The sequence below is a fragment of the Fukomys damarensis genome, unplaced genomic scaffold, assembly GCF_012274545.1.
Source record: "Fukomys damarensis isolate Sample0158 unplaced genomic scaffold, DMR_v1.0_HiC HiC_scaffold_18, whole genome shotgun sequence".
NCBI classification, from domain to species: domain Eukaryota; kingdom Metazoa; phylum Chordata; class Mammalia; order Rodentia; family Bathyergidae; genus Fukomys; species Fukomys damarensis.
In genome coordinates this window covers 43,912,142-43,940,131 of record NW_022900930.1, presented here as the reverse complement: position 1 = coordinate 43,940,131, position 27,990 = coordinate 43,912,142, and the positions used below count along the sequence as shown (strand labels likewise).

Genomic DNA, 27,990 nt, shown 5'->3' with positions numbered 1-27,990 from the left:
TTTTTTTTTTTTTTTGGTACCAGGGATCAAATTCAGGACCTTGCACTTATGAGGCAGGTGGCGGCACCACTGAGCTAAATCCCCAGCCCTCATTTTGCAATTCTGGCCCAGGCAGAGCTCCCCAAATCTTACGCTCATTCAGACAAACTGTACCTGCTGTCTGGGACCATGATCTACCCCTGCCCCTATCCAACAGCTGCCCAAATGGTCCTTGCACCGCTTCCCTAGTTAGGGCCCCTACCTGACAGTCTCTCTGGGCCTGGGATTCACTTCTCTTACTGTCTCTCCTAGTATTTTTCTAACTCATTCGGGGCAGGATCCATATCTGAGTCTTCTTTGAATACACAGTGCTGAATGGAGTGTTTATCATGTAGCAGGTAGTTAATAAATACATAACAAAAACCCAAGGTCATGATTTATTTCCATGATTTTTTTTTCTAAGAGTTTTACAGTTTTAGCTTTCTACTTGTAGGCCTTTGGTCCATTTTGAATTAATCTTTGTCAGTGGAATGGAGTCAAAGTCCAACTTCATCTTTGTGCAGTTGGCTAGACCATAGTTCTAGCTTTGTTTTGAAAAGAATATTCTCCCCATATTGAATGGTCTTGGCACCTTAGTTCAAATCAATTGACCATAGATGGAAAGGTTTATTTCTAGATCCTTAGCTCTACACCACTGGTCTACACATCTTTCCTTATGCCAATACTATATCATTTTAATTTTTAGTATGTTTTGAAACCAGCTAATGTGAGTCCTCTTACTTTGTCCTTTTTTGAAATTGTTTTGACTATTCTGGGTCCTTTGCCAATACTGTATAAATTGTAGAACCAATCATTTTGCCAATTTTCACAAAGAAATCGCTTGGGATTCTGATTGAGATTGTGTTGAATCTAGAGATAAGTTTGGGGAGGTTCCCATTTAAAAAAAAATTAAGTCTCCAGCCCATGAACATAGGACATTTTACCATTTAGATCTACTTTCAACAATGCTTGTAGGTTGCACAGCCTAAATTTTGCAACACTTTTGTTGAATTACTTCTTTTACTTTTTTTGATGTATTTTATTTTTTTGATGTTATTGTAAGTGAAGATTGCTTTCTTAATTTCACTTTTTTGAATTATTCATTGAAAGTATATAGGAATAGTAAATTTTTGTATGTTGATCGTGTATCCTGCTGCCTTGATGATCTCATCTGCCCATTTGTAATGGTTTTCTCATAGATTTCTTGGGATTTTTAATGTACATAAGTGTTCATGAGTGGGATACGTAGTGCTCTAGAACAGGGAATGTCACACCCAAAGGCAGATAAAGGTGAAGGCACTGGGACCAGATGCACTCCATCAAGGTGACCTAAGCTCCACATAGCAGGTTGAAGCTAGTTCTTGTCTTGATGCAAGAGTGGAGGCATCTTAGAACTGGCAGTGGGAGTCATGCCATGTCTGGAGCTGCAGTAAGAATGTGAGAATTGCTCCTAGTAGAAGGAGGCCCAGAGGAGGCTTGTGATTAGCACCCGGGTCGATCAGATTTAAAGGTGGCTCAGAAAGTCTGCCCCCTTGGTGAGAGTAAGAACATTCGGGTCTCTAATTGTGTGCCACTACCCTGTGGATGCCATTGTCTCGAGTGGACACTGGTGACCCAGTACCAGCTGGCATTGTGCAGCTGAGCCCAGCCAGCTCCCCTGACATGGCAGGTGGTGGCTGCTGCTGTTGCTCTCTAGGCTTCTGGATGGCAATCAGCACTGCCCTGGGCAGCAGAATCCCAGGTCTCAAGCTCTTACAGCACCCTTCCCCAGGGAGCCAGACACATCCAGATAAGCAGAAGACGGAGCTGTGTTCTCTGTGCAGCTTCTCCTTCTGTCACTAGGCCCTGGGCCTGGGCCTGGGCCTGGGCCCTCATCCAAGGAGCACAGACCTGAAGAATTGACTCTTGGCCCAGGATGCATTGCTCAGATGAGAGCTTGGCCCAGCAGCCTGTGAGACGCAAAAGGTGTCCACAGCTGGGGTGAATTTGGCTCATGGCCAGGCCCTACGTAAGGCACAAGGCAAGCTAAACAGGGAGCCTGGGGAGGATGTCGCTGCAGGACTGAGCTCACCAATCATCTCAGAAAAACTGGGTTTTTGTGCATCTTGCCAGCCCAGGATTCCTACCATTTCCCATCTAATTTGCCCTTGTGACCCCCAGCTTCTGACTCTTTGAGCCTCTCCCTGCTTGTGACTGTGCCTGGACCAGGCCTTGGCTCTTCTACTCCAGGAACTGGGTAGAGTACAGCCCCCATCTCTGCAAAATTGCCCCTGTTTTTACACTTAGTGTAAAAACACCAAGTTTGTATACCATTCTGGGCCTCACTTCTGCCCGCCTCCCTTGCTGACTTTGGTGGACTTCAGCATCTTCCAGGTGGCACAGAAACTCAGAACAATTTGGTCCTGATGCAAGTTCTAAGAAACAGTGTATATCTAAAACTCTGTGTGTGTGTGTGTGTGTGTGTGTGTTTGTGTGTATGTGTGTGTGTGTGTGTGTGTGTGTGCTGGGGGTTATGGAATGATGATTAAAACTTGCCATCAAAGTGACGTGTTAAGAATGGCTGAAAGATAGAGTGCTGTCCCCCTGGATTTTGTACAGATTGTTCCCAATTTTAAATTAAACTACTTATTACCTGTTGAGCAGTGGCTAGGAACCAGGCAGAGTATCAGGTGCTTTCTACTTCTTAGGTAAACCATAAAGCCCAAGCCTTCTCTATTTGGAATCTGGGGGCCCTCTCAGATGTTGACACCATGTCTTTCGAATTATTATGTGTCAGCCTGTAATCTAAACATATTTTCATTTTTCTTAGGGCTAGGGGTTGGGTAAATTGAACCTGAATGTCATCATTGTTATAGTTAGTTTCTGCCTTGCCTTAAGCACTAATTGAGGATTTTCTCTGTCTTTTTCTCTATGAACTGCATGTTGGAGAAGTGAGATGTGTTTCTTTCAGACATTATATATTTTTGGCTTTTGCTGTCTGATCCCAATCCAAGAGTCCCGGGTAGACACAATTTAAAATGTTTCCGATTGTACCTTCAGCCTCCCCAGGAAGCAGCCTGGTCAAGAAGAGATTCCACCCAGAGCCGAAGTGGGTCATGGGGAACCCTGACTGGTCATGACAAATTATGCCCACATGGCCTCTTTTTGGAAGCTAAAAAATATTCAGCTTTGTATTCCTCCCTTCTTACCATTTCCCTGAGCCCTCCCTATTCCTGCTCTGTGGCCAGAAATAGACAGGACTGAGTGGAATCCTTAGCTGGGGGCCAAACAGACCAGCCCTGGCCAAGCAGGTGTCAAAGTCTCCATTCTTGTCCGAGGTGGTTCAGAAGGGCCGTCTCATCCCCCACCCGGTTCCCCCATCCACCAAGCCACCCCGTTCACCCAAGACAGCCTCCTTCCACCACAGAATGTGTTCCATGTGGCCCGAGGCAGCGGGGATCACCGCACAATGGGACACAGTGACCAAGGACCATTCATCACTCCCGCTGGAATCCCAGGCAGGGAGGGCCCCAACCCCTCACCCCACCCCAAATCTGAATGCTGGCGTCGGGCAGAGATCTCAAGCAGAGCATCCTGTCTGGGTGAGAGAATGCAGCTGAGCTCCGGCCTCACTGCTCAGCCCCCGTCCTCAGCCATGTGGGCAGGGCCCTGCTGAGAAGCAGCATGGTTGTTTATGCCATGCTTCACATTCGGGCCAGACAGGATCATGACTGGAAGCTCCAGGGCATGAGATGTGGAGCAAGTGTTGGCAGCGATGAGTCATCTGCCTACCCGCCAGGGAAGCCACGGGACAGTCGCTCTCCCTGGGCGTCCCGCTGTAGGAAAGTCCTAGGCCCACGTGTTGGTGTTGGGGGCGGGGATAGTTACAAGGATCAGCTGAGGACCATGTTGGGGTAACAGCAGCTTCCAAAGCCAGCAGCATGATGTCCAAATACAGCTTCTAATTGTATAACGGGATTACACCCCTCCATCTGTGCATATCTAAATATTACGACCATTGGTGGCTACGGAGGGGCTGGTCATGTGGGGAATCGTCTGAGTGGCCGCTGCAAAGACGGTGTCAGTGTCACAGGTGACACTTGGGGTTCGTGTCCGTGGCCAGTGCCCAATTCACTTTTCGGAAAGTGTTGTTAGGCAGGCGAGTCCACATCACAGAATGCCGTTTGCTGGTAGATGATGAAATGATTTAAAAAGGAACTGCTTTTGGAGGAAGAAAACAATGCGCGCAGCCCCAAAGAAATCTCAGCACTCAGAGCCCTGGCACGTCCCTTTCACATTCCTTCCTAGGCAGACTGACTCCGCCTCTGGAGAATGAGTCACCTACAAAAGGGCCCTGCAAGTTCCAGCTGTGCGTTTCCCCCTTTCCCTTTTAGAGCGCTGGTGGGTCAAAATTCCCTAACCTTTCCTGCAGGATTTTCCCATGTTCACCCACGAGCCGTAAAAAGCCATTGCTGGAGTTAGAAATCAGGGATTCTGGGATGTAGCACAGAGATCCTGAGCTGGCAAATGAGTCGGGGCCAAAGATGCCCTCCCTTGAGTGATGGTTGTCAGACAACTGGCAGCTCAGAAGCCAGAGCAGGATCAAGGCTGAGAACCTCTTTCTCTCCCTTGGATCTCACCCTCATCCCCCAGTCCCGAGCAAGACCAGGAAACACTGTTTGAAAAGCCATGTTCACAGATTCCCTGGAGCGTCCTGTCCCGTTGGACTCGGTGCAGGTTGGCACCGACCTCTTAGGAAGCATAGGTGAAGAGACCTTTTCATTTAGATCATAAAGCTCTTCTCCAATCATGTATACCCTGTAATGTACATTTCCAGTTCCCACGCAAGGTCTTGGAGAGCTGGAGCCAGAAGGAACTGCTAAAGTTCATCCTTGGGAGCTCTCAGTTCTCCAGCCGACACTTAGGAAAGATGAAGATCATGGTTAGACAGAGCCCTCAGTGCTAGACAGCTAGGTGTCAACTAGACGTGTAGATGGCCCTCGAATAGCCTGACCAGAATCTGGCAGCAGCACCTGTTTGAACCAAGATAGATAGATAGATGGATAGATAGATAGATGGATAGATAGATAGATAGATAGATGGATGGATGGATGGATGGATGGATAGATAGATAGATAGATAGATAGATAGATAGATAGATAGATAGATAGATAGATGATAGATAGATAGATAGATAGATAGATGCCACCTACTATGGGCCAACAGCTTGAGAAAGAAGATCTTGGATTTTTACAACAGTCCTAAAGTGTGAGTGCTGTGTTCTTTCCCTTGAAAAAGCTGTTTTTAAGTCTACATTGTTTGCATTCTATACAGGAAATTTTGGTTAGAAAACCAAGTTGTGCTTGAGTTATCAATAGCTTTTTATTTTCCTCCAGTTTTAGGGATTGTTGCAGCACTGAGCTGCATTCCCAGATCAATTGGTCTGTCTGTTTATCTATCTATCTATCTATCTATCTATCTATCTATCTATCTATTATCTATCTTTCTTTTTTAAGATTTTGATCTAAAGTCTCAGTAAATTATTAAGTTGCCCAGGTTGGACTCCAAACTTGCCGTCATTCTGCCTCAGCCAACACACCCAGCTAGAACGTCAATGGAGATGTCTAGAAAGTAGTGAGATGCAATTTGAACCCAGTTCCACGTGACTCAAACACATTAGTCCTTGCTACTGAGCTTCAGCAGAGAACTGACCGCCACCCAGTTGCACATGAAGAAGGACTCGTGGCTGTCTGAGTGGTCCCTGCACACGAGGCAAGGATGATGTGCAAGGACTTGGAGAAGGCATGCTGATTGCAGCTCATGTTTGTCAGGAATATATGGGTCCCTGAAGGAATTCTTTGTCCATGTCTCAGACATTCCTGTTGTCTGAGAGCTTATACTATTATCAGCCATGTGAACATGGTAGCCTAGAATGATCTGAATTGAATGTAATTATATTCTCAACTACGAAGTCACAAACTCAGTGAGAAAATATTGGGGGAAAAATTTACCACTTTCTGATAAGCCACAGTCACGGTCACAGCCAGGATTCTTCTGAAAAGCCCCTGGCTTTTCTTCCGTCTGTCAAATACTTCAATGCTTAGAGGTCATGCCCTGAGCAAGCCACTCCTGCACTCCACTATGAAATAACTATGACCACTTGCTGCACATTTCTGAGTACTTGCTCAAAGGAGGTGGGTCTTCCTTTTAGGTGACAGACACCCAGATGCCTGAAAACTCTCAGTGCTGCTGGCTCTGCAGGAATCCTTGGCCTTAGTCTGCTGTGTTCAGTTGACCCAGTTGGCAGGCACTGTCCACTTGCATTCAGGGTTGAGGATTCTGGATTTTCCATGGTGTGTGGTGATGTGATTTCAAGGTGCAGACTTCCTGGACTGTGGATGGAAAGAGGTGCCATCAGAGGTCTGCAGTGAGGGCTCCCTAGACCAGGTCATCTTGCTGTCTGACCCTTTCCCAGCTGTGGCACTGTGAGATGTCTACAGTCAAGCTTCGGCTTCTTTTGTGAAATCCAAGGTCTCTGACCAAGAACTGGTACAGCAGGTCTGAAGAAGACACAAAGGGGTCTTCTGCAAGTCCAGATGCCTTCAAATGTCCAGAAGGACTGATGGGGACCTGACCATCTTCATTTATAATCAAGTATCCAAAAAGGCAAGAGACACAGGGTGCTTTGGTTTGAATTAGAAGGCAGTGTAGGGCCGGGGATTGAGCTCAGCGGTTCCGCTGTCTGCCTCACAAGTGCAAGGACCTGAGTTCGATCCTTGGTAATGGAAAAAAGGAGAAAGCAGTGTGGCCGAGGCCCTGGCATCAGCAAGTCCCACCTCTCGAGTTCCCTGGTCACCTGGGATATCTGGCAGAGCCTCCCTGTAAGGCTGGATGGGTGCCATTGTGGGGAGTGAATCTTAAAAGCAAATATGGAAAATCCTCAGTAGAAAAAGGCAGGAAAACATGGTCTCCAAAGAAAGAAATACAGGTGGGGAAGAGATACTCAAAGCCACTGGTGACAAAAGCAGTGCCACTTAAAACAAAATATCCTTTTTCTCTAATCAGATGGAGGAAAGTTGGAAAACACAGTCATAGCTACTTTTTTAAGTTTGGGGGAAATTACCTACTGCCGGCCGTGTGTAAATTGGCACAGTCTTTCTAGGAGGCAGTTAACATAATTTTGCCAAAGCATTGACTTTGTATATACACTTTGCCCCAGCAATTTTACTTCTAGGAATTTATCCCAAGATTATATAAAGTCTCAGCGACAAGGATGGTCATTCCAACAATATGTGTGGCAATAAAAAAGTGGAAAGCATGATTCTACGCTATATACATAAACTGAATGCTATGTAATAAAACCCTTAGAAAATAGTGAGGCAGAATGTTTGCAGGGTACATGAATAGCAGTTTACCAAGCAGTCTGCACAAAATGATTCCAATTGTATAGATGAAATTTGTACCAAAAAGACCTGAAGAGATGTTCCACAAGTTTGATGCTGCTCACTCTCAATGGTAGTGGTGCAAATTATTTCCTCTCTTTTACCAGTTTGCATTCTCCCAGATTTTTAACATCAGCTTGTACAACTTTCACAGTAAGAGGGGGGAATCCATGAAAGTTATTTTTAAATGGAGAAAGAAGCAGCTGGGTCTAATATATTACAATTCCCCAGAGGAAGGAGTAGGAAAAGGCCCCAGAAAGGAAGAGGATCCAGAAGCCTTTTCTAAAGAAGATTTAGGCATTGGACATGACATTCCCACTAACTGGAGTGTCCAGGGGAAGGGCAGGGCGGTTTACAGAGGCGCAAATTCGAAGATTTAGAGTTCTTTGTAAAAACTGCAAGATCACATATACCCGCTTTTTGCTGGAACTGGATTAGAGAACCCAGATGCCTCTGAAGTTCTTGTGTGGGGAGGCCAGGGGGAGGCAAATGTTGGGACAGCAGAGCGAGGGGCCCAGCAGCCTGCCGCCTGCATGCATGTCCTGGCTTGTACGTTACCGTCAGTGCAAGCTTAGGTGCCTCGGTTTCCTTCTAAGGAAAGTTATGCTGCCTACTGCATCTAGTGATGAAACACTGGGGTACAGTAGTCTCCCCTTATCTTCTGGGATGTGTTGCAGGATCCCCATCCACAGTGCCTGAAACCACAGGTAGTGCTGGATTCTGGTTATCCCATGCTTTTTTCCCTATAGAGACATACTCATGCTGAAGTTTAATTGTAAATTAGGCACAGTAAGAGATCAACAATTCTTACTATAACAAACTATTGTAATAAAAGTTATGTGAATGATCTCTCCCTCTGTCTCTCTGTCTCTCTCTCTCTCTCTCTCCATCCCTGTACTGTGCCATACCTACCCATCTGACATGCATTTCTTTTTCAGTCTTCACAATTTCATGGATACAAGATTAGTTCTTAGCTGGGTAGGTAGCGCAGTAGTGTGTGCCTGCCTAGCACGCTCATGGTCCCAGGTTCAAGCCCCGGCACCACCACCAAAAAAGACAAGAGTAAGGAAAAGGGGTGGGGGGAAAGAGAGACAGAGGGCGGGGAGAAAAGATTTGTTCTTTCTGCAGATCTTAGCTACTTCAGTGTATAATTTTACTTTTTTTATTAGGTTGAAAACGTTCATCTTTTTTCTTGAAAGAAGCACTTTATGGCTTCTCTTTGTCCTGCCTGGTTGCCAGCATTAGTACCTGTAAGCTTTGGGGTCGTCCTTAAATCCAACAGCTGTTGTTTAAACAAGTTCTAAAGCACCGGGAAGTCTATTAGTCACAAGATCAGCCACTAAGTAACTCGTGGAAGCTGTGTATGCCCTGAAGATGTGTGTTTCCATGGATTCGGGATTATTCACAGCTGGGGCCAGATAGAGCAAGGTGTGGCGCAGGATTTCACCGGGACTCAGAACAGCTGCTCAGTGTAAGAAGACTTAAATTATTTCTTCATTTTCCACTCTAATACTTTTGGATTTCAGTTAACTGTGGGTGACTGAAACTGCAGACAAAAGTTGCTGCTGTTTTATAAACAGAGAGGGTGCTTTTAAAATAAAGTTAGCAGTTTTTAAATTACTCTGCTTGATCCTTGGGAGAACACTGACTTTCTGCCTTTCATGTCGTACAAGATGAGAATACAGGGGCCAGAGTAGAAATGAAAATCTTTCGTAATTCAATGTTGAGTCATAAGTTGGGCCTTGAATGTTCACTGGTGTCCCACGGGTACACAAAGCCAGACTGTCAGCTTCCTGCTAGTGCCACAGCGAGAACAGTTCCGCTTTACTTACTACAGAGCCCATATCGCAGCATCTCAGTGTTTGATGAATGAATAAATGAATGTGGTATGGAGTTGGATAGAGATTAGCAGCAACAGATTTATTTCTTATTCATCACTTCCAAATACTTGGGATGGTTGGAATATGGTTTGAGTGTGTCCCCAAAGCAACCATGTGTTGGAATTTAATCCCTATTGTATCGCATTAAAGGTGTTTAGAAGTGGACCCTTTGGAAGACAACTAGGCTTAGTTAAAACTGTTATAGAAAGAGGGAGAGATGACTGCGAGTTTGAGACCAGCCTGGGCCATGCAGGAGTTCAACCCAGCCTGAACTACACTGGGAGACCCTATCTTGAAAAACAGTTAAGAAAGGAAGAAGCAGGAGGAAGATCAGAAGAGACACATGTGTGCTCCTACCCTATTGTCATGCGATACCCTGTGCCACCTTCATTCTCTTGGCCATCATCGGCTGTGACCCTTTGACCTTGAACTTTCCAAGGTCATGAACCAGAATAAGCCATTTAAAAAAATAATTTACCCAGTCTTTAGTATTGCATTATTAGAAAGAGAAAATAGAAAAATACACCAGTTATTCTTTTGTTATGGGTTTATGGCACAATTCTACTGTGGTCAGACAATACATTCTGTATGATTTCATCGACTGTGTTACGATTTGTTTTATGGCCCACCTGGGGTTCATTTTGGGAAATCTTCCCTGTGTCCTTAAAGTGAATCTGCCCCATGAGGACTTTTTAAAAATGTGAGAATTCAGTCAGGTCTGTTAATCATGTCATTCGTGTCTTCAGGGACATGATTTTCCTGTGTGTTTCTTATGTCATTTACTAACAGAAGTGTGTAAAGTTTCCATTGTGATTATGGAGTGATCTGTTTCTTCCTTTTAGTTTTGTAAATATTTTATCTCTTGTGTACTGAGGGTGATGCTTATAAATGTAGCAAAGTTGTATCTTCCTAGTGGATTGGCTCTTTCCTTATCATTCCTTTGGTCACTAGTAATGTTTCTTGTCTTACAATAACTTTATCTCACTTTTTTTTTTTTACCATGCCCACAATACCTCCAAAGCCACAGGGCATCCTTTAATTAGACCATTAAAACAAGTGTTCTTTTAAAAAACAGCCACTGAAAAGACAACACATTAAGAAACATGTAAACACTGCAGCTACTTACTTACAAGTTGCACTGTTTGGTTTAATACCTAATGCGCTCTTAGGTCTGGGGAACTTAAAAGCGGGGCAGGACTCTCCCCCCTCACTTTCACAGTTGACTAAGAAGAAAGAACAGGGATAGCCAGAAACCAAGACCTGGCTTATTCACAGCTCCTGAGATAATCAAAGCAAATTCTGTCTTCTAGCTCTCTCAGAAGAAAAGTTAAGATGTTAGGAAAGTTGGGAAATGAGTTTCTGTTGTCATTTGGGAGGCAGAGGAATTGACAAATGCTTTCTAGTTAGAATACTGCCTTTTAAAAGGAGGCACACCAGAGCCTATGCTCTTGCTAAGAAAAATGCAAGGACACAGAACCTGCCTTTCTTGGATGTGTGAGTCTCAGCCTTGGTAATCCAAGGGCAGTCGGGTGGCTGACCCTGCTCCAGTGGGATTGTGTGTCGTACCTGAACTCCAGGTCTGGCATGGAGGAACAAATCCACCTCAGTTCTGCTGCTCCCAGTCAAATACACACATCCTCCAAGTGTCTTTCCCTCTAGTCTCACTCTGACCCAGGAGCTGGCCTAGGCAAGACCCAAGCTTGCCTTGATTTTTGGTGAAAGAGTAGTCCCCATTTTCTACACTAACTGAAACAGGAGACAGGAACCAATGCTTCTACTTTCCAAATTACCAGAAACTTGGGCCAGGGATTTAGCACAGTGGTGCTGCAGCCTGCCTCGCAAGCACAAAGACCCAAGTTCTATCCCCGGTACCAAAAAACAAAACAAACAAACAAGAACCACAACAAATTACCAAAAACTCAAAAGGGCCAGATAGTGTACACATTGGCCAGTGGGTCTGACTGGACTTTTTTATAAAAGGAAGGGAGACCAATAGAGTAATTCCTCCCAGATGAGGCAGAAAAAATAGTAAATGTCCTACACCATAGGCCCAAACACAGAACAACAAGGGAAAAGTATCCTCTAGTGTAATGAAACATCCACAAAAGTTTTCATATGTTCTTAAACAATAACAACAACAAAAAAACCCAATGGTCCTAAAACTGGGTGAGTGAACTGCTGAAAATGAAGATGTAATTTGGCAAGCAAAAGTATCTGGAAGTTGTGGTAATCAAATCCTCTGCTGGAGTTCCCATCTCCCTCCCTTAATTTACAGGTGTAGAGGTGAACAGGCTTAAAGTAGGAGTAAGAACAAAATTTACAAGTACTCAACACCAAGCCCCACTTCCCAGAAATTAAATGGGAAGCAAGGAGTTGAAGAAGGTTAGTCTTTGGGAGGAAAAGAGTCCTGGTCCCTTCCCAGGACATCTTCAAGGGAACAGAAGCTCTTGCTTGGAGTTTGCTGGGTTACTTACAGTAATACCCTAGAAGGACCCAGACCTCAGACTGCCAAGAAGAGTCACACTCAAAGGGAGACAGTTGCCATGCTTGAGTCCTCCTCCTTCCTTAGTGGCTCACCTTCCTGGCCGCCCATGTATGACACTGACCCCAGGGCTTTCTGGACTCAGGTATCTCTGGTGGATGAAGAGCCGATCAGCCCCAGGCTGTTCCATCAGCTTCTGTCCCCGGATGTTCATGGCAAGCCAGAGCAGGTAGGGAAGGCAGGCACCTGGGTCCCAACAGTGAAAGGCTAGAGAGTCTTAAGATGACTGTGGAGATGCCAAAGCACTACATCTGGGACTTCAGAGAGGTAGCTTCCCGATCTTGAGGTCCCCCCACCCCAATTAGGACAGGACAGGCCCTCTCCTCTTGGGACTACCTCAGGGATGGTAAAAGGGAATATAAGACGTGACTGCCCAGTGCCCTCCTGGCCGCTCTAAATCACAGGGACCTGCTTAGAGCCTATGTCAGGAAACTCAGAGCCAGAAGCCGAGGCTGCATGCTCCTGGGTCTCCCCTGAGACACAAAAAGCAGCTCAGGAGGAGAGCGTTTATTCCCCAGAGAGAGACTAGCTTCCACAACGCTTTCTCTCCCTATCCTTGCAGCCACCACAGAATCCCAAGGAGACCGCTCCCCAACCCAAGCCCCTTCGGTTCTTCAGAGAAAAGAATTTAAGTCAAAAAACATGATCTGTTTTCAGATTGCAAATAATGGTCAGCTGAGCTTCACACGTCCTTCCCCCTCCCTCAGCTGCTGGTGTTTGGTAGATGGGGGTGCTGGGGGGAAGCCACACAGCTTCTTGGCTCAGCGGCCTACTGTCTGCTGTTGTTTTCAGACAGCTAGCTGGGTGTCCACACCTCACCCAGGGATGCTGTGCCCTTGAAGCGCTGAGAGGCAATGGCTGCCTGTGGGACATCCTTTTCCATACAACGGCGCTCTTCCGTACAATGGCTCCCTTCCGTACAATGTCGCTCTTCCGCCCTAACGCCACTTCCGGCTGCTTCAAGTAGCGCCGCTCCTCCTCATCCATCAGCACCAGGTTGAGGTAATAGCGCACGGAGAACTTCTTGTTTATGTCCCGCATCGTGGGTGTGAGCTCGTACCCTGCCAGGAACAGCCGGATCCTAATAGATTCTCCTCGACCTAGCGCCCCATCCCTGGACTGGTACTTGGCTGTTGTTTCATTTTCGTGGTAAGCACTGGGGCCATTGCCTGTCTTTCCCGTTTGATGAGGTCTATCTCCATGTGATTGGTTTTGAGTCTCACCAGCAGGAAGTATATCTTCCTTACAATGACATCTTTCAAGTAGTATTTGGATTTATTGTACTCAAACTCAATATGCAAGCAGTCCTCAATCCCGACCTCCATTTTGATGGGCGAATTCAGCTCTGGGTAGTGCTCAGTGTGTGCGCCACAATGCCCGTCTCCTTGACGACATCGCTGATGGTGGCCGGAAGGAAATAGCGTAGCTTTACATTCTGTCCTGTGTAGGCCTCATATGGCCTCTCCCCGTGGGTAAATTCAAAGTCGAAGGCCTGAGACCGGGTGATCTCTCCAGGCCAAACCAAGTCCTTCACCAGGGATACAAATTCGTGTTGATCCCTACGGTCACGATAGAGAATCTGCCCAATGCATTCCATCTTGCTGCCCTGGTGCTCCAGCCGCTTATTGGGGTTCTCGGGTGCGAGGCTCACCTTCCCGGAGATGGCCTTGCCATCGTAGAAGAGGAAATACTTCTTCCTGTCTTCTCTTCCTACTCTCTGCATCCTTCAGCAGGATCTCCACCTCCACTCTGACTTAGGAAGGGGGACATGGGCCCTGCTGGCCGCTGCACCGCAGCCTGGCTTCCCAGAGGGCAGGTGGGGGCACAGGTGCCCCTCTGCTTGGGGGAGTGAGAGCAGGGCAGTCCCCAGGAACAGAGGAGCAGCGGGTGGCAGCTAGCGGGAGTGGGGCCATGGTTGATGGTGCAGCTCTAGAGGGGTCAACGGTGCTGAGCCTGGAGTGCACGTTCTGTCACCCGCCAGGCAGGGCCTAGCAGCCCAAGCTTCCCTGGAGGTGTTTTGCGCCTCTGGGCCCAGAGAGAACTGTATCACTTTGTAATAGGATTCTTTGGGCTAATGAGTGCATGGTACATCTTTTTCCTTCCTTTTCTATCAAACCTTTATGTCTCTTGTAAGAAATATAAAGTTGGGTTGTTCTTGCTAAATCCATCCTGAAGATCTTTGTCTTTTAATTGGAATATTTATCTTACCATAATTGCTGATATATTTGAGTTTAAATCCACCACCTGAATATCTTTTCTATTTGTGACCGTTGTTCTACTTGACTGTCTCTCTGCTTTATGGCCTCCATTTTGGATTAATCAAGTATTATGGTTCAGATCATAAAGGCTGAGGCTGAAAGCTTTGTGGCCAGCCTGTGACATTATGAAGAGGTGCTGGACCCTTTAGGAGGTGAGGCCTAGTGGAAGGAAGTCAGGTCACTGGGGTCATGCTCTTGAAGGGGGTATCACTCTGTCTACTTCTCTGTTTGCTTCCTGGCCACCATTAGGTGAGCAGCCTCCTTGGCCACATGCTTCCACCATAATGCCACTGGTCCACGGCAACAGGGCCATGCAACTATGAACTGAACCTTCTGAAACTGTGAAGCAAAATGAACCCACCTCATAAGGTGATTACCTGAGGTATCTCATCACAGCTATAGAAAGTGGCTTGACACATCAAGTTTTTTTGTTTTGTTTTGTTTTTTGTACTAGGGATCAAACTCAGTACATTGCACTTGCGAGGCAGGCAGTGGCACCATTGAGCAAAATCCCCAACTCTTACATCAAGTATTTTTTTTTATAATTCCATTATTTACTCCTTATTAACTGATTCTACTCTGTTGTGTTACAATTTTTATGGTGACTACCATAAAGGTTACAGCATGCATCTATTAGGTTAGGTAAAACCTAATGGGAAACAATTCTTATACTGCTTCTCAGGCCACACAAAAACCTTAAAACACTCTAACTCCATGTAATCCCCATTTGCCTTTTGTGCTATTGTTGCTACAAATTTTAATAATAATTATTGCATATATAATAATTCTGTCAGTCTGTCTAGATATTACACTGGGGTTTGAACCCTGGCCCTCACGCATGGTAGGTAAGCACTCTTCCACTGAGCTACACCTATGAGATCATATGATATAAATATTTAAATATGATATAAATGATATAAATATTTAAAACCCTGTAAGATATTATGATCTGTCTACACAGTGGACTTTCATTTAGGTTCATTGGCATAGTTCCCCGTTTCATGGCCTCCTTTCCTTTCTGCACTGCCCTACTACTATGTTGGATTATATCTTCTTTGGCTTAAGGAACTCTATTTGGTATTTCCATCTTGTGGACCTTCTGGTAACAAAACATCCTTGTTTCACCTCTACTTTCTTCAGTAAGTACTATGGCTTATGGATTATATTTTGGATTGGGGGCGGCTTTGAAAATGTCAGGCCATTATCTTCTTGCTCCCTTATTTTCGTGGCAAGGCCTGTACATTTGTTTGTCTTGTTGTTGTTCTTTGGAAATAATATACATATTATACTCTGGCTGCCTTTAAGATGTTCTGTCGTGGGTCTTCCACAGCTGGATTTTGATGCACCCTGGGGTAGTTTTCTGTATAAACTATACTGCTTGGCCTTGATGGTGTTTGTAAATTTTGGGAAATTCTTGGCCATTATCTCTTCAAATATTTCTTCTCCACATTCTTTCCTCTTCTTTGGGATTCTGAGTATGTGGATTTTAGACCTCTGGAACCACTCTGTGCCCTAATGGGCAGAGTTCAGCTCTTTGGAGACTCCACTGGAAGCCCAGAGTTGTCTCATGGGTCCTTTCCTCTTTTGCAGGCTCTGGACTCCAGGTTTTTCTTGTATGCCTGTCCTTGGACGCTTCCAGAGCTTTGCTTAGCTTTTCAGCTCAGTGACCTTGGAGTCAGCACGTGCCCTGCGGGTGGAGGGGGAAGCAGAGACAGATGTGAGCCTCTGCTCCCTGAGCTTCCCATCTCTCCGGAGTTTTGGAGCCCATATTGCTGCTTGGTAGCTTTTCAGTGTCTTCTGACATAGTCATGTTCCGCTCGACTTGGGGATGTGTCCTGATGCATGTGAGATCAGCTGATTCGCCACTGTGCAAACCCCACGGAGTGTGTGGACACGAACTTGCACCGTGCAGGTCAGTCCTGCAGTGTGACCTCTGGTGCAGTCAAGACACTGAGAAGCAGGAGACCCATTTCCTGAAGAGTGGGCCGTGCAGCTGTGACATGCCTCCTGCTTTACAGTAAACTTTTTAACAAGTAGGAGGCGAATTCTCTTAAGTAATAATAAAAAGTATAGTGTAGTTAGCACACAGTGTGATCAAAAATCAGGGAATTTTTACATTTTTAAAAATTGTAGGGCTGGGGATTTAGCTCAGTGGTTCTTGCCCCTACCTTAAAAACCCAAGGACCCTAGTTCAATCCCAGCACCAAAAAGATAAAAATGTATCATAGTAGAAGGCACATTGGCATTGATCCCCCTCAGGGTCTCTCTCACTTCGAACACGCCTATCCATTGTTCTCAGCACTATCTGAAGCAGCTCTGTAAGTCCTCTTTCATGACTAGCTTTACTCATACTCTCATGGTTGTCTCAGCCTCTTGAATCAGTTGGAAACATTTACCTTTCATGGTCATTTTGACTTTGAGGAAGAACTAGAAGTCACACAGTGCCAGATCTGGTAAATAAAGCAGATGAGGAAACACCGTCATATTTTTACATGCTTATCTCATTTGGCTGGCACATGGCAGCTGCATTCACTGTACTTTTTATCCCCACTCATGAAAGAGGACTTCCAGAAAGTCTTCCAGCTGCAGAAAGCTGTAAGAATGAAGGGATAAGTGAGTTCAAATCAAAGAGGGAGTCTTTTGAGGGGAGGTCATAGCAATGTGTCTTTTACTTTAATGCATTTCTTAAAAATGTAAATGTACACTGTGTATTTCAGTCACGCCTTGTACATAACCAGTGTCAGTCGTTTACTGTCATTCCAAATGTTATGCACTGTGCATAACTGAATATGCTATGCTTTCGTGTGACTCCCAGGGCAGTAGGTTTGTTTCCATCAGTGTTACCGCAAACGTGGGAGTAATACATCATGCTGTGATCTGAGGGTGGCTACCACGTCCCTGGGAACTAGGAACGTTTTTAGGTTCATTCAGATCTTTTGGAACTACTGCTGTATATGTGGTCCATTATTGAGTGAAATATTAGTAGGAGCATAGGGGGTATGTGTTTTTTATCTATTTTTTTCTAATTGTTCTTGGCAAGAAGATTTATCTGAACCAAACTAGTCTGCCATGGAAATACATTTGCTACTTTGTGAAAATGAGAAAGGGGTGATTTCCATCCCTCAGGAACTGAGACTCTGGTGGTCAAGCCAGACACGACAAGAGTGTTGTTGCACAAGCAACATAAAATCTTAGAGGAAACAGAGCAGACATTCATTGTGCCTAGCAGGACCTCTGAAAGGCTGGGGCCCGTGACTCTGAAGGACAGGAGCCACAGGCATAGTGCTCTGGGTGGCAAAAAACACACCAAGTACAGGCTTGTGGATTGGATGTGTGGCATGGAAAGGGCTGGGAAAAGGGAAGGTAGAGAGGTATTTGTCCAGGGAAATAGGTTTGTACCTGATTGAATCCCCGGCTGAACTCAGACTCTTTCATGAGTGATGACATTTTTATAGCCTGGGGGTGACCAGTGCTAGCTCTGCCTGCACTAACCATCCTACTCTGGTCAAGCCCCTCACACTCTGTGATTCTTTCTTTTCTCCTGTAGGCGATCTAATGCCTGCCTCCTCTACCCACCAGAGTCCCTAGAGACCTAGTGGCATTTGTGGATGTAAATGTGCTTTGATGGGAATGAAACGTGGCCAAAACCGTTGTACGTCAGACTGTGCTCTGAATGGGGCTGTTGTAAGAATTCCACCAATCTCTGGCCTCATTTGTAAGACACAGAGTGAGAATTGCTGGGTATCCAGTGATACCAAAGGGCTTTCTCTGCCCTGGCACCCATCATGGGGCACTGGACACTGCAGAACACCCCAACCTACAGAGAACCTTCTCTTCCACAGTAGATTGTGGGTAGCTCAGGGTGGCTCTGATTCTGGGAAAGTCATCCAGTCCTTTCTTAGTGGTAATGTGCTGTGTACTGAGCAATATGATCTCCCTACTCTGCATGTGATTAAATGAAGTACATTATGCCTCTTTTACCTTTCCCCTGCTTCTCCTGGCTTCGGCCTCTGGGAAACATGTTAGTTAACTCAGTGTTGCCATGACAAAATACCTGAGAATATCAATTTAAAGGAGGAAAGATCTATCTTAGCTTACGATTTCGGAGGTTTCAGTCCATGGTAAGCTGGGTCCATTTTTCCTGGGCCTGTGGTGAGGCAGAAACATCATGGCAGAAGGGCTGGGTAGAGCAGAGCTGCTCACTTCGTGGCAGCTGGGAAGCAAAGAGAGCAAGAGAGCCAGAAAGGAAGGGGACTGGAGACATGAAGTGCCCTTCTATGTCACACACCTGTGCCCTACTACCTCCAACTAGGCCTTCCCTTCTCATAGCCCACTCAGCTGAGAACTCAGCAATGGACTAATCCAGTGATCCTTGTGATCCAGTTGCCTCTCTGGATCACAACTCTGCACATTGCTGCCTTGAGGATCCAGCCCTCAATACATGAGTCTTTGGGGGACACTTGTTTAGGATCCCACATCCAAATCCATTTCCTCCTCCTTGAGACACAATGGCCTCACCTATCTTGTGGTGCAGGTGTAAGGCACAGACATGATTGGCTCAGGTGCACGGCTAGGCAGCATGCTGGGGCAGCAGAAGGTCTGGCACCTAAAAGAGCACAGGAAGGGTTAAATGTGTGGTGAGCTGTATTCCTCATTTTTTTTCCATCTCTGAGGCAAAACACCTTTCACCTCTGACTGAGAGGAGTAGAAGTTTATTTTGACTAATGATTTTCAGAGGATTCAGTCCATGTTCAGCTGTCTCCAAGGAAGAAACATCATAGTGGATGGGTGTGGTGGAGGAGAGCAGCTCAACTCATGGCAGCCGGGAAGCAGAGAGGGAGGAGCTAGGGACAAGACTACACCGTTCCAGGTCACATCCCCAGTGGTATTACCCCTCTAAACAGGCCTCTTCTCTGAACACAAGATTTTGGGGGTACTTTTTTAACTGAATCATAACAGGATCAGAAAGGGAGAGTCAGGGAGTGACGCCAAGCATTCCTCTCAGCACCTGAAGAGGCCACGTCCTTCTGGTCTGCTCATGTCCAGTGGAAGAAGGCACTAGAGAAGTGGGCAGTTCTGGGCGGACCCTGTCACACTCACCTGCGTCAGGCAGCCTCAGGGCAGCACCCCTCCCCCACTCCCCTCTAGGGCTGTCCCTGGAGTCTGATTACTTCAGCATTCAGTAAATGTGTCCTCGGAGCTTGTTTGTTTCCCACTGAGTGGCTAGAGTAGAGCGAGGCACAAGCTGCCCTGGGTTGGTAACTGAATTGGGCATGGGACAGTACTGGGAAGGTTCCAGAAGAATGTCCAGATTCTAACCCTGCCTTGCTTGGCAGGAGCTGGTGCTGGAGGCTGGTTCAGGAGGGACACTGGAGCTCATGGGACTTGAGCTGGGCCTTGGAAAAGGAGAAGATATGGGACGGGGAGAGGTGCACCCAGAGCCTACACTCCCCCTTCAGACCCCCTTCCTTCCCTGTCCCCAGTCCTTGTGGCTCTGTCACCAGTTTCCCTGGCCTCTACTTTGGGGAGGGTTGGGTTTGCCCCTAAAAGGTGCCGGAAAGAAATGAGAAAACAGGAGGAGAGTGAAGCCTGGGATTTACCCCCACCCCCCGCAGGTGCCGTGGGTGGCTCTGGGCCCTTCAGTGAAGGTCCCCTCAGCTCAGCCACATGCCAGCTTCTGCCCCACTTCCTGCCAGGCGAGGCCCTCCAAGCCAGGGTAGTAATGGCTCCCCAGCCTTTGTTAGGCCCTTGAAACTCTGCTCACATCTCCAGACAGTCTTTAAAGAAAAAAACAACTCTCCTCAAACTGAGTCTGTGCTGAGGGCCCCACAGGAACTCTGCTAATGAAAGCATTTCAGAGGCAAGGCAAAGCTGATGGGCAGATGAGGTGGGGACTCATGGACCTGTGGCCTGAAAGGTCAGATGGGTTTGGGATGGGCTGGCATCAAGATGGGAGGAGCAGCGTGAGATCATGGGGTGTTATGCACGTGGCTGTCACCCCCATGTCCCATCCTTATGCCTCTCTCCTCCCTTTCAGAGGCTCCTGCTGCTTCCGGCCCAGTGCCCCCTCCTGCCAGCCCCAGGACCCGGGCTGAGGGTTACTCCCACCCCAGGACAGGGATGGAGAGGCTTCTGGGCTCTGGCCTCTGCGGCTGTTTGGCTGTGCTCGTCCTGTTGCCCTCCCTGAGCCTGGCACAGTATGACGGCTGGCCCTACCATCTCCAGTACCCTGAGTACTTCCAGCAGCCGGCACCCGAGTACCACCGGCCCCAGGTGCCCTCGGACGTGGTCAAGATCCAGCTGCGCCTGGCAGGCCAGAAGAGGAAGCACAACGAGGGCCGCGTGGAGGTCTACTACAACAGCCAGTGGGGCACCGTGTGCGACGACGACTTCTCCATCCATGCCGCCCATGTTGTCTGCCGGGAGCTGGGATATGTGGAGGCCAAGTCCTGGACTGCCAGCTCGTCCTATGGCAAGGGGGAAGGTAAACCGCTCAGAGCTTTGGGACTGCATGCATGTCACCTGGCAAGTCTGAGAGCAGCCTTCCATGAGGTTGACCTGGCAGAGGAAGCTGTGGCAGGCTCTGGTATAAATTCCTGGTGGCATCCTGTCTGCCTGGGTAGACTGTGCCCTGAAGGAAGGCGGAAGAGAGGCCTCCCTGGGACGTGGGGTACAGGGACCAACCATCCTTATGGCTTGGAACTTTCCTGGTTTCAGCATGCAAAGTCTTGAATCCTGGGAAACTCCCAAGTTCCAAGCAAACCAGGATATCTGGTGACCCAAGGTGGGGCAGAACCAGCCTGTTCACATCTCTTCAAGCCAGATTCCCTAACTAGGGGTTGTGTCAGAGCCCAGAGAAAGTCCTGCCTTCCTCCAAATCACTCCCTAAAAGCAGCACCCTTTCACCTTCTCACAACATCGGCACAGGCTAGTCCTGTGCCCAAGTATACTGCATGGGGTTAACACTAACTGCTGTTGCAGCCTTGGTCTTGGTGAGAACAGAGATGCTTTGGGGTTTTCACCTTTGGTTGACCTAGCCTTTCCTCCCTTAAAATCAGATCGGTTTATTAAAACAAAAACAAAGAAGCTGTCAGCACTTTGAGAGAGAACTGGTCTTGGGTCCCTAAGCCTTGTACTCAGTTCTGATCTGATCTAATTAACGGCAGCCATGCATTGCTTAATGACGGGGAAACAGTCTGAGACATGAGTCACTAGGTGATTTCATTGTGTGTGTGTGTGTGTGTGTGTGTGTGTGTGTGTGTGTGTCATCATAGGGTGCAGTTAGACAAACTAACACAGCTTAGAGGTCACTAGGTTACAGGACAGAATCTGATGGGGTCATTATATGCATTGTTCCTCATTGCAGAAATGTTGTGTGGCACATGTCTTTACATGCTCTATAGGAAGACACGTAGGCTCTTTGGTCTCAGTTTCCCTATCTGGAAGTTGGGCTCTCTAAGAACTCTTCAAACCCTGGTTATCTGTTTTCCTAAATGGGAAAGTAGGTATGAGTGAGTGAAGGGCGTCATTTAAAATATTTTTTTCTAGGAGCGAAGAGTTCCTGTATCTGTGTAGGTAAATCAAAGGCATCTACTCACCAGCTGTCCTGAAGGGCAGGGCTGGGCATAGATCAGGCTGCCCGGCTGCCCACATCCCCATCCTGGGAGCAATGTCAGTGTCACACTGACTGTGTAAGACTTTCTTGAGGGTGTTAAACATCCAGAACATCTCAAACTTTAACTCATATTCTGGTTTTGAAGGTCTGGACTGGGACTTGGGAGTCTGCAGCTTTTGGAAGCTTGTGACATGTTTGCATATGCAGCCAGGTGTGGGAGGCAGTAAAACAGCTGACAGTTAGGCTCCCTTACAACTCTTCCTTCTGTTATTCTAGAAATTACAGGAGGAAAGAGGCACCATCTCATGTATGCCTCACCTCTGTCTAATGGAAAATTTCCCGTCGGGAGAACTGGCACAAAAGCCTGTGTTTAAGAGTTCAGTGTTCTCGGAAACTCATTCTGAGCTCCTTAGCAGTGTCAGAGCCAAAGCAGCCAAGATGAGCTAGCCGACTCGGAACCCATTTCCTGTCCTCTTTAATAAAACTTCCGGCTCTCCTCCATGCAGCCACATCTGCTTATTCTGCTAAGAGACCCAAGTGTATGTAACATGAGGCTCATGTTTTCTATTCCAGGCTCTCCAGTCTTCATTGCTTTATTACAAAACTCCCCAGTGACAGTGGGGTGTTCTTGCCCCCAGGTGACAACTTTATATCTATCCAAATTTAAAACCCTTCTGTCATCAGATAAGATGGTTGAAGCTTTTTCCCAGCATGGGTTGGCTGGAAAGGTAGGCATTCCTGGGTGGGACTATGCAGTCTAAGGATGATGAGAGGCCAAGAGTTCAAGACACTAGCAAGACATGAAAGGAAATGCTGGGTAAGGAGGAAAGTAATTGAAGGGTTGTGCAGAGCTGCCACAACGGATGGCTTGAGGGTCTCCGCTGAGACTGCCATCCTAGAGAATACCCCTGAAGATAGGAGGAAGTGCGGATGCGGTGGAAATGGAGATTGGAGGGTGTGAGGTTGGTGATGACGAGGTATGAACTATGGACATGAGGGTGCAGCTGGACTCAGGTGGAGAGAAGCCATGGGAGGAGGAAGTACAGCAACTGCGAGGCCAAGAGTACTGGAAGGGCCATCTCTAGACAGTGGAGCCATCAAGGGTTATGACAGGAATGGCTCAGGAAGAGGACAGGAAGAGATGCTAGACAAAAATGAACACTGTCCCTGGGTCTGGAGTTTTGAGTTAAGCCATCTATATAAAGTGGTACCGGGCTTACATCACGAGAGACCTTCTAAATAGAAATGCATTTGAATTTCCTTAGCATCAGTCCAAGGTTTTGCTGTTTCAGCCCTGGATACAGAGTAGTTACTTATTTTCGAAGTACTAGCAGACTGATGCATTTTGACCTGGGAGAATATCAAAAGAAACTGCCAAAACAGTACATATACACTGACTATCGGGCACTCCCTGGAGTTGCCCTGGTGGATTAGGCTGCAAGCAGGCCCTGTGGATGGGCTGGAAACCCTGTGGCTGACCCCATAAGAAGTTGAACCTCAGGTCTCCAAACTCCTCTGAGGCCCAGGCTGTAGGAATGAAGCCAAGGCAAGCACTGGGACCTCTGGGCTTTCCAGCCTGACCTCTCAGCAGGTCTCTGCTCCCAAAGCACCTCTGAGCCCAGGTACACCCTGGGTCCTTTTAGGGAGTTTTAGAAGGGACAGATGGCTTGTTGCTCACTCTCTGGATTGCTCTCATGGCAACAGTCCCAAAATAGGAGGTGTCCACACAATTACACTGCACTCCTGAGGAAAGCAACAAACCAGGTCCTCTCTGACAAAGCCGGAAGCCTGCAAATTCTAACTTAAACAATTTCCATCACTCTGACAGAGCCCAGGGACCTGGCTTTCAAACAACATTTCACTTGTGACCTCCTCTGTCCCCCAAAGGACCTATTAATTTGCTCACACATCCCTTCCGTCTTTGGGAGAGACATTTTTTTAGAGTAAATGAGTGCAAAGAGTAAAATTCAGTTTTGCTTTTGATTGAATGGCTTTTATGTGGCCTAAGTGTGAGCCTTGTTTGTGTCCCAGGTATTACTTTGCTAGCAGCTGGATGCCACCTAGGTACCTAGAACCAGCCTGGCTTCCAGCGGACAGACTCAGAGCTGGCTGTGGTGGACTCAGGACAGTAGCTCATGGGCCGTAGCCATACAGGAAAGGAGCAAAAAAACCACTGCCATGAAATCAGTCCAGATAGTGCACTGTGCATGGTACGCACTGTCTTGTGCTGAGTACAGATTTACATACCTGACATCTAAATGACTGATCAAGAATGTGTAGAGGGTAGGACTTTTGGGAGTCCAGGATGGTACGGAAGACAGCAGCTGTTTTGGGTAGGTCAGTTTCCTTGTATTTCAGGGTGCTCATTTCATATGCTCCATAGCAGAAAGTGGAGCCAGCCCCAGCGTATCAGGATTTGCAGCTGCACACCGACCTGCTTCAGGTCCCGTGGCAAGGGGGTTTCTCTGGCTGGAGAAGGAATAAGGACTCAGCTTCTTTTCACCCTCTGCCCCTCTGTCGCTTAGCTGCAGAGCATTCCAAGCAAGAGGCCCCGCGTAGAAGGTGGAGGGTCTTTTTCCACGGCTGGTTCTTAGTAACACAAACACCAGCTTGTTGTAGAGACAGCAATCGATTAGGGAGCATATGTTTCTGCGGAGCTTGACAGCTTGAAAGCCAGGCCAGATTGAGAAACCAGTTGGAAAACCTCAGCCCAGATGTTTTCAATAAACTCTTTATTCCCACAACACGTCCGAAGCATTCTCCTTTGAGTCCTGACCAGCCATCAGAGCAGATGCGTTCCAGCCACGCCCCGGAGTCAGGAGACAGCCCCACGTCTCCCTGACCTTAAAGAGCCCCAGCCTCTTGCCTCGATTTCTTTCTGTACAATGGGTGTGTTTTTATCTGCTTTCGCTTGCATCATGGAAGCAGTAGAATTCATTGTTTTCTGACATCTGGGAGGAGGAAGTCTGAATGTGTCCTCATACTTCCTGTGTTTCATTGGATCTCCATGGCAACCTGCTTATTGGGCAGTGTTTTTACTTTAGAGATGAGAACCAGGCGGTGGCAGGGGGGACTTGAACCCAGGTTCGGGGACCCTGCTGTTCTAAAGGCTTCTAAAGGAGCCATGAGAGGGATGAGAGACTTGGTTTTGTTTTCTTTCAGTTTGTAGCAACATTGATGAAAAGTCCTAGTTGAGAATCCTTTAACGCCTTTCTTAATATTTATTTTTTGATTGCGGTAAAATGTACAAAACATGAAGTACACATCTTAGCCATCTTTAAGCGTACACTTCGATGTTAGTTCAGTGTGTCCATACTCCTGTGCAGCCGATCTCCAGAACTTTTTCATGTTGGAAAACTGAAACGCTGTCCCTATTAAACGCCCACTCCTCAGCCCCTCTCCCGGGCCCTGGCAACCCCACTCTACTTTCCGTTTCTAGGACTTTAGCTTCTTGAGGTGCCTCATATGAGAGGAATCATTTTGGATTTTTCCCTGCATGACTGGCTTACTCCACTTAGCATAATGTCCTCAAGCAAAGTTCTGTGGCAGAACTTTGGGGGGCCCTTTAAAGGCTGTTTCATTGTAAATGCAGACTGCAATTTGTCAGCAAGGCACTTGGGTTTCTCCGGAACTCTTGACAACTGTGAAAAGTGCTGCTGTGGACATAGATTTGGGTGTGCAGATGTCTCTTTGAGACCCTGCTTTCAGTTCTTTGGATGTGTACCCAGAAGTGGAATTGCCCAACCCTGTGAGAGTTTAATTATTTTTGGTACCGTTGGTTGAACTCGGGACCTTGTGCTTGCAAGGTTGGTGGTGGCACCAACTGAGCTAAATCCCGGCCCTAATTTTTAATTTTTGAGGAACCACCACGTTGCTCTCCATAGCAACTGCGTGCTGCATTCCCCTCCAGTGGTGCACGGGGCTCTGGCTCCTTCACATCCTTACCAGCACTTGTCACATTTCATGTCAATAGTGGCTGCTGTAGTAGTGGCAGGAAGAGTCTCTCTGTGGTTAACCCTGTAGCGCTTCCCGGGAAAGGACAGAGGGCAAGAGTTCCACGGGGGCCTTGCAGAATGTGACGAGGTGGCTCTGTGGCTTAGTGTGGCTGGCCCGTCCCTGGATATGGTGGATGTCAGGAAGTGGGAAGGGCACCGAATGGGGAATCGAGGGCCAGGCTTCTTGGCTCGGAGGGTGGCCTGGCTCCCATGGGATGCCCTCTCTCTAAGCCAGAGCTCTGCATCTATGAAGTGGGAATGACCATGGCCACTCATCCTCTTCCTCAAGGTGCGGAAAGGTCCAGGAGATAATAAGTGTGAAAATGCCTGGAAAACTGCAAACCCATAACTCCAGAGCACTTGTCTTTTTCCCTCGAGGGGTCAGAGGTCAGCCTCTGCTCTGCTGTATATGGCAGGGAAGGCTGACTTGTGCCATGGCCGGTGTAGCTATAATCCTCTTCCTCTTCATCATTGTTGCCACTTTTAGTAACTGGATCAGCAGTAAACTAGGCAGTGATACATATTGCCCTTATCAGTGCACACTCCAGAACTCGAGTCACCATTATCTCCACTTTGCTGATAGGCAGAGGGCTTTGACCAAGGTCATAAAGCTAAAGGGCCAAAGCAGAATTCAAATCCTGTAGACTCCAAAGCCGCTGCTCTTTCCACTCTACCATATAATTTATCTGTTTGTTTGTTTGGTACTGGGGATCGAACTCAGGACCTTGTGCTTGTGAGGTAGGCAGTGGAACCACTGAGCTAAATCCCCGGCCTTTTTGCTATATAATTTCTAGTCTTACATTGGACTTCTGTCCTAACTGCGCTCAGTCTACCACTTCTCCACATCATAGCAGTTGCCTGATCTGGTGAGGGAAACCAGATAGTCTAGGATTAAGTGCACTATCTTAGTACAGTAAGAATCAGTTCTTAGCTGCACACATCTGGAGAAAGTCCTCTTTCCATGTAAGGCACTGGTGCCCCAGACACCCAAACCTGCTCTGACATAGTACTGAGTTTCTCTCCTCTGCTGCCTTTAGGGCCCATCTGGCTGGACAATGTCTACTGCACGGGCAACGAGGCCACTCTGGCAGCCTGCTCCTCCAACGGCTGGGGAGTCACCGACTGCAAGCACACAGAGGATGTTGGTGTGGTGTGCAGTGAGAAAAGGATTCCTGGGTTCAAATTTGACAACTCGTTGATCAACCAGATAGAGGCAAGTCCTATGCTCTTGATGATTTCTTGATGTGAATGTTCTTGTTCCATGTGACTCTCTACTCTCCCACTGATTTCAAGAAGTTTGTATGAACACCAAGGAGGGGCCCAACCCCAAAGGGCAGTTTCAGGGAAGATTTCTGGAGAAGGGATGGCACCCATGGGGAAGGGCATCCAGGCACAGAGGTAAGGAGTGTGGCCTGGGGATGAGCAGGAACGATTACCGAGGTGTGTGCATCGATCTGGGAGCATGTGAACTCAGGTTGGGAAGGCAGGTGAGCAATGTGTGGGAGCTTGCCCTTTGGTGGGAAAATGTATTAGTTACCGCTTGCTGTGTAACAGTTTGCTTCCAGATTTCTCAGCCTAACACAACCAACATTATTCATCTCACAGTTTCCATGGGTCAAAAAGCCAGTGGAGGTTTAACTACTTGATTCTTTCCCATGAAGCTGTACCCCTGGGGCTGGAGATCCCTTCCCCAGCTGACTCGTGTGGTTAGGGTGGGTTTTGGTTTCTTGCAGGCTGCTGGCTGGAGCTCTCTTTTCCTCTCTGTGCAGCTTCTCCATAGGTGGCCTCGGTGTCCTCAAGGCATGTCCCCAGTGTCTTCCCCAGAGTGAGTGAGTTGTAGAAGAGAAACCACTGTGTGGAAGCCATAGTCTCATAACCCACTCTCAAAAGTGATTGACCGTCATTTCTGCTCTAGTCCCTTGGTCACACAGACCAACCCTGCTCCCATGTGGGAGAAGATGACAAGGGAATGAATACAGAAGGTGGAGATCGGGGGGCCATCTTGGAGGCTGGCGACCATGGACCAGTTGTCTCCAATCTAGCTGGGGACCAGAGTCATCTTGCAACTGCAGATACAGGGGCCTCACTTCTGACCTACTGAATGAGAATTTCCCACTATGGGATTAGCTTGTTTGTATGAATACTCTCTCAGATGCCGCTGCGGTTGGTGGCCCTAGTCGGTGTTTGGAAGTGGCCAATGAGAAGGATTTGTGACCCTTCTTCTACATTTGTGGCTCCGTTTCAGATTGAGCTTTTCTACA

General features: G+C 47.3%; 2 protein-coding genes across 5 annotated transcripts in view; one reads left to right on the top strand and one right to left on the bottom strand.

Moving 5' to 3' along the window:
- Positions 1 to 27,990, top strand: part of Loxl2 (lysyl oxidase like 2) — a 76,865-nt gene that overhangs the window by 7,848 nt on the left and 41,027 nt on the right. For 2 of the 4 annotated variants that reach the window (XM_010623921.1, XM_033765486.1), the window contains exons 2-3: positions 20,157 to 20,603; positions 26,767 to 26,942. In XM_010623921.1, coding sequence (XP_010622223.1) covers positions 20,240 to 20,603; positions 26,767 to 26,942 — 540 coding nt within the window. In that variant the 5' untranslated portion in view covers positions 20,157 to 20,239. Of the gene's footprint in view, positions 1 to 12,837; positions 12,864 to 12,935; positions 13,011 to 20,156; positions 20,604 to 26,766; positions 26,943 to 27,990 lie in introns of those variants that run through there. The other 2 variants (XM_033765487.1, XM_033765485.1) reach the window with 2 other exon arrangements.
- On the bottom strand, positions 12,495 to 13,584 carry LOC104862961 (vacuolar protein sorting-associated protein 26B-like). The gene is given in 3 exon segments (XM_033765560.1): positions 12,495 to 13,036; positions 13,039 to 13,215; positions 13,218 to 13,584. Coding segments are annotated over 3 exon segments (1,086 nt in total).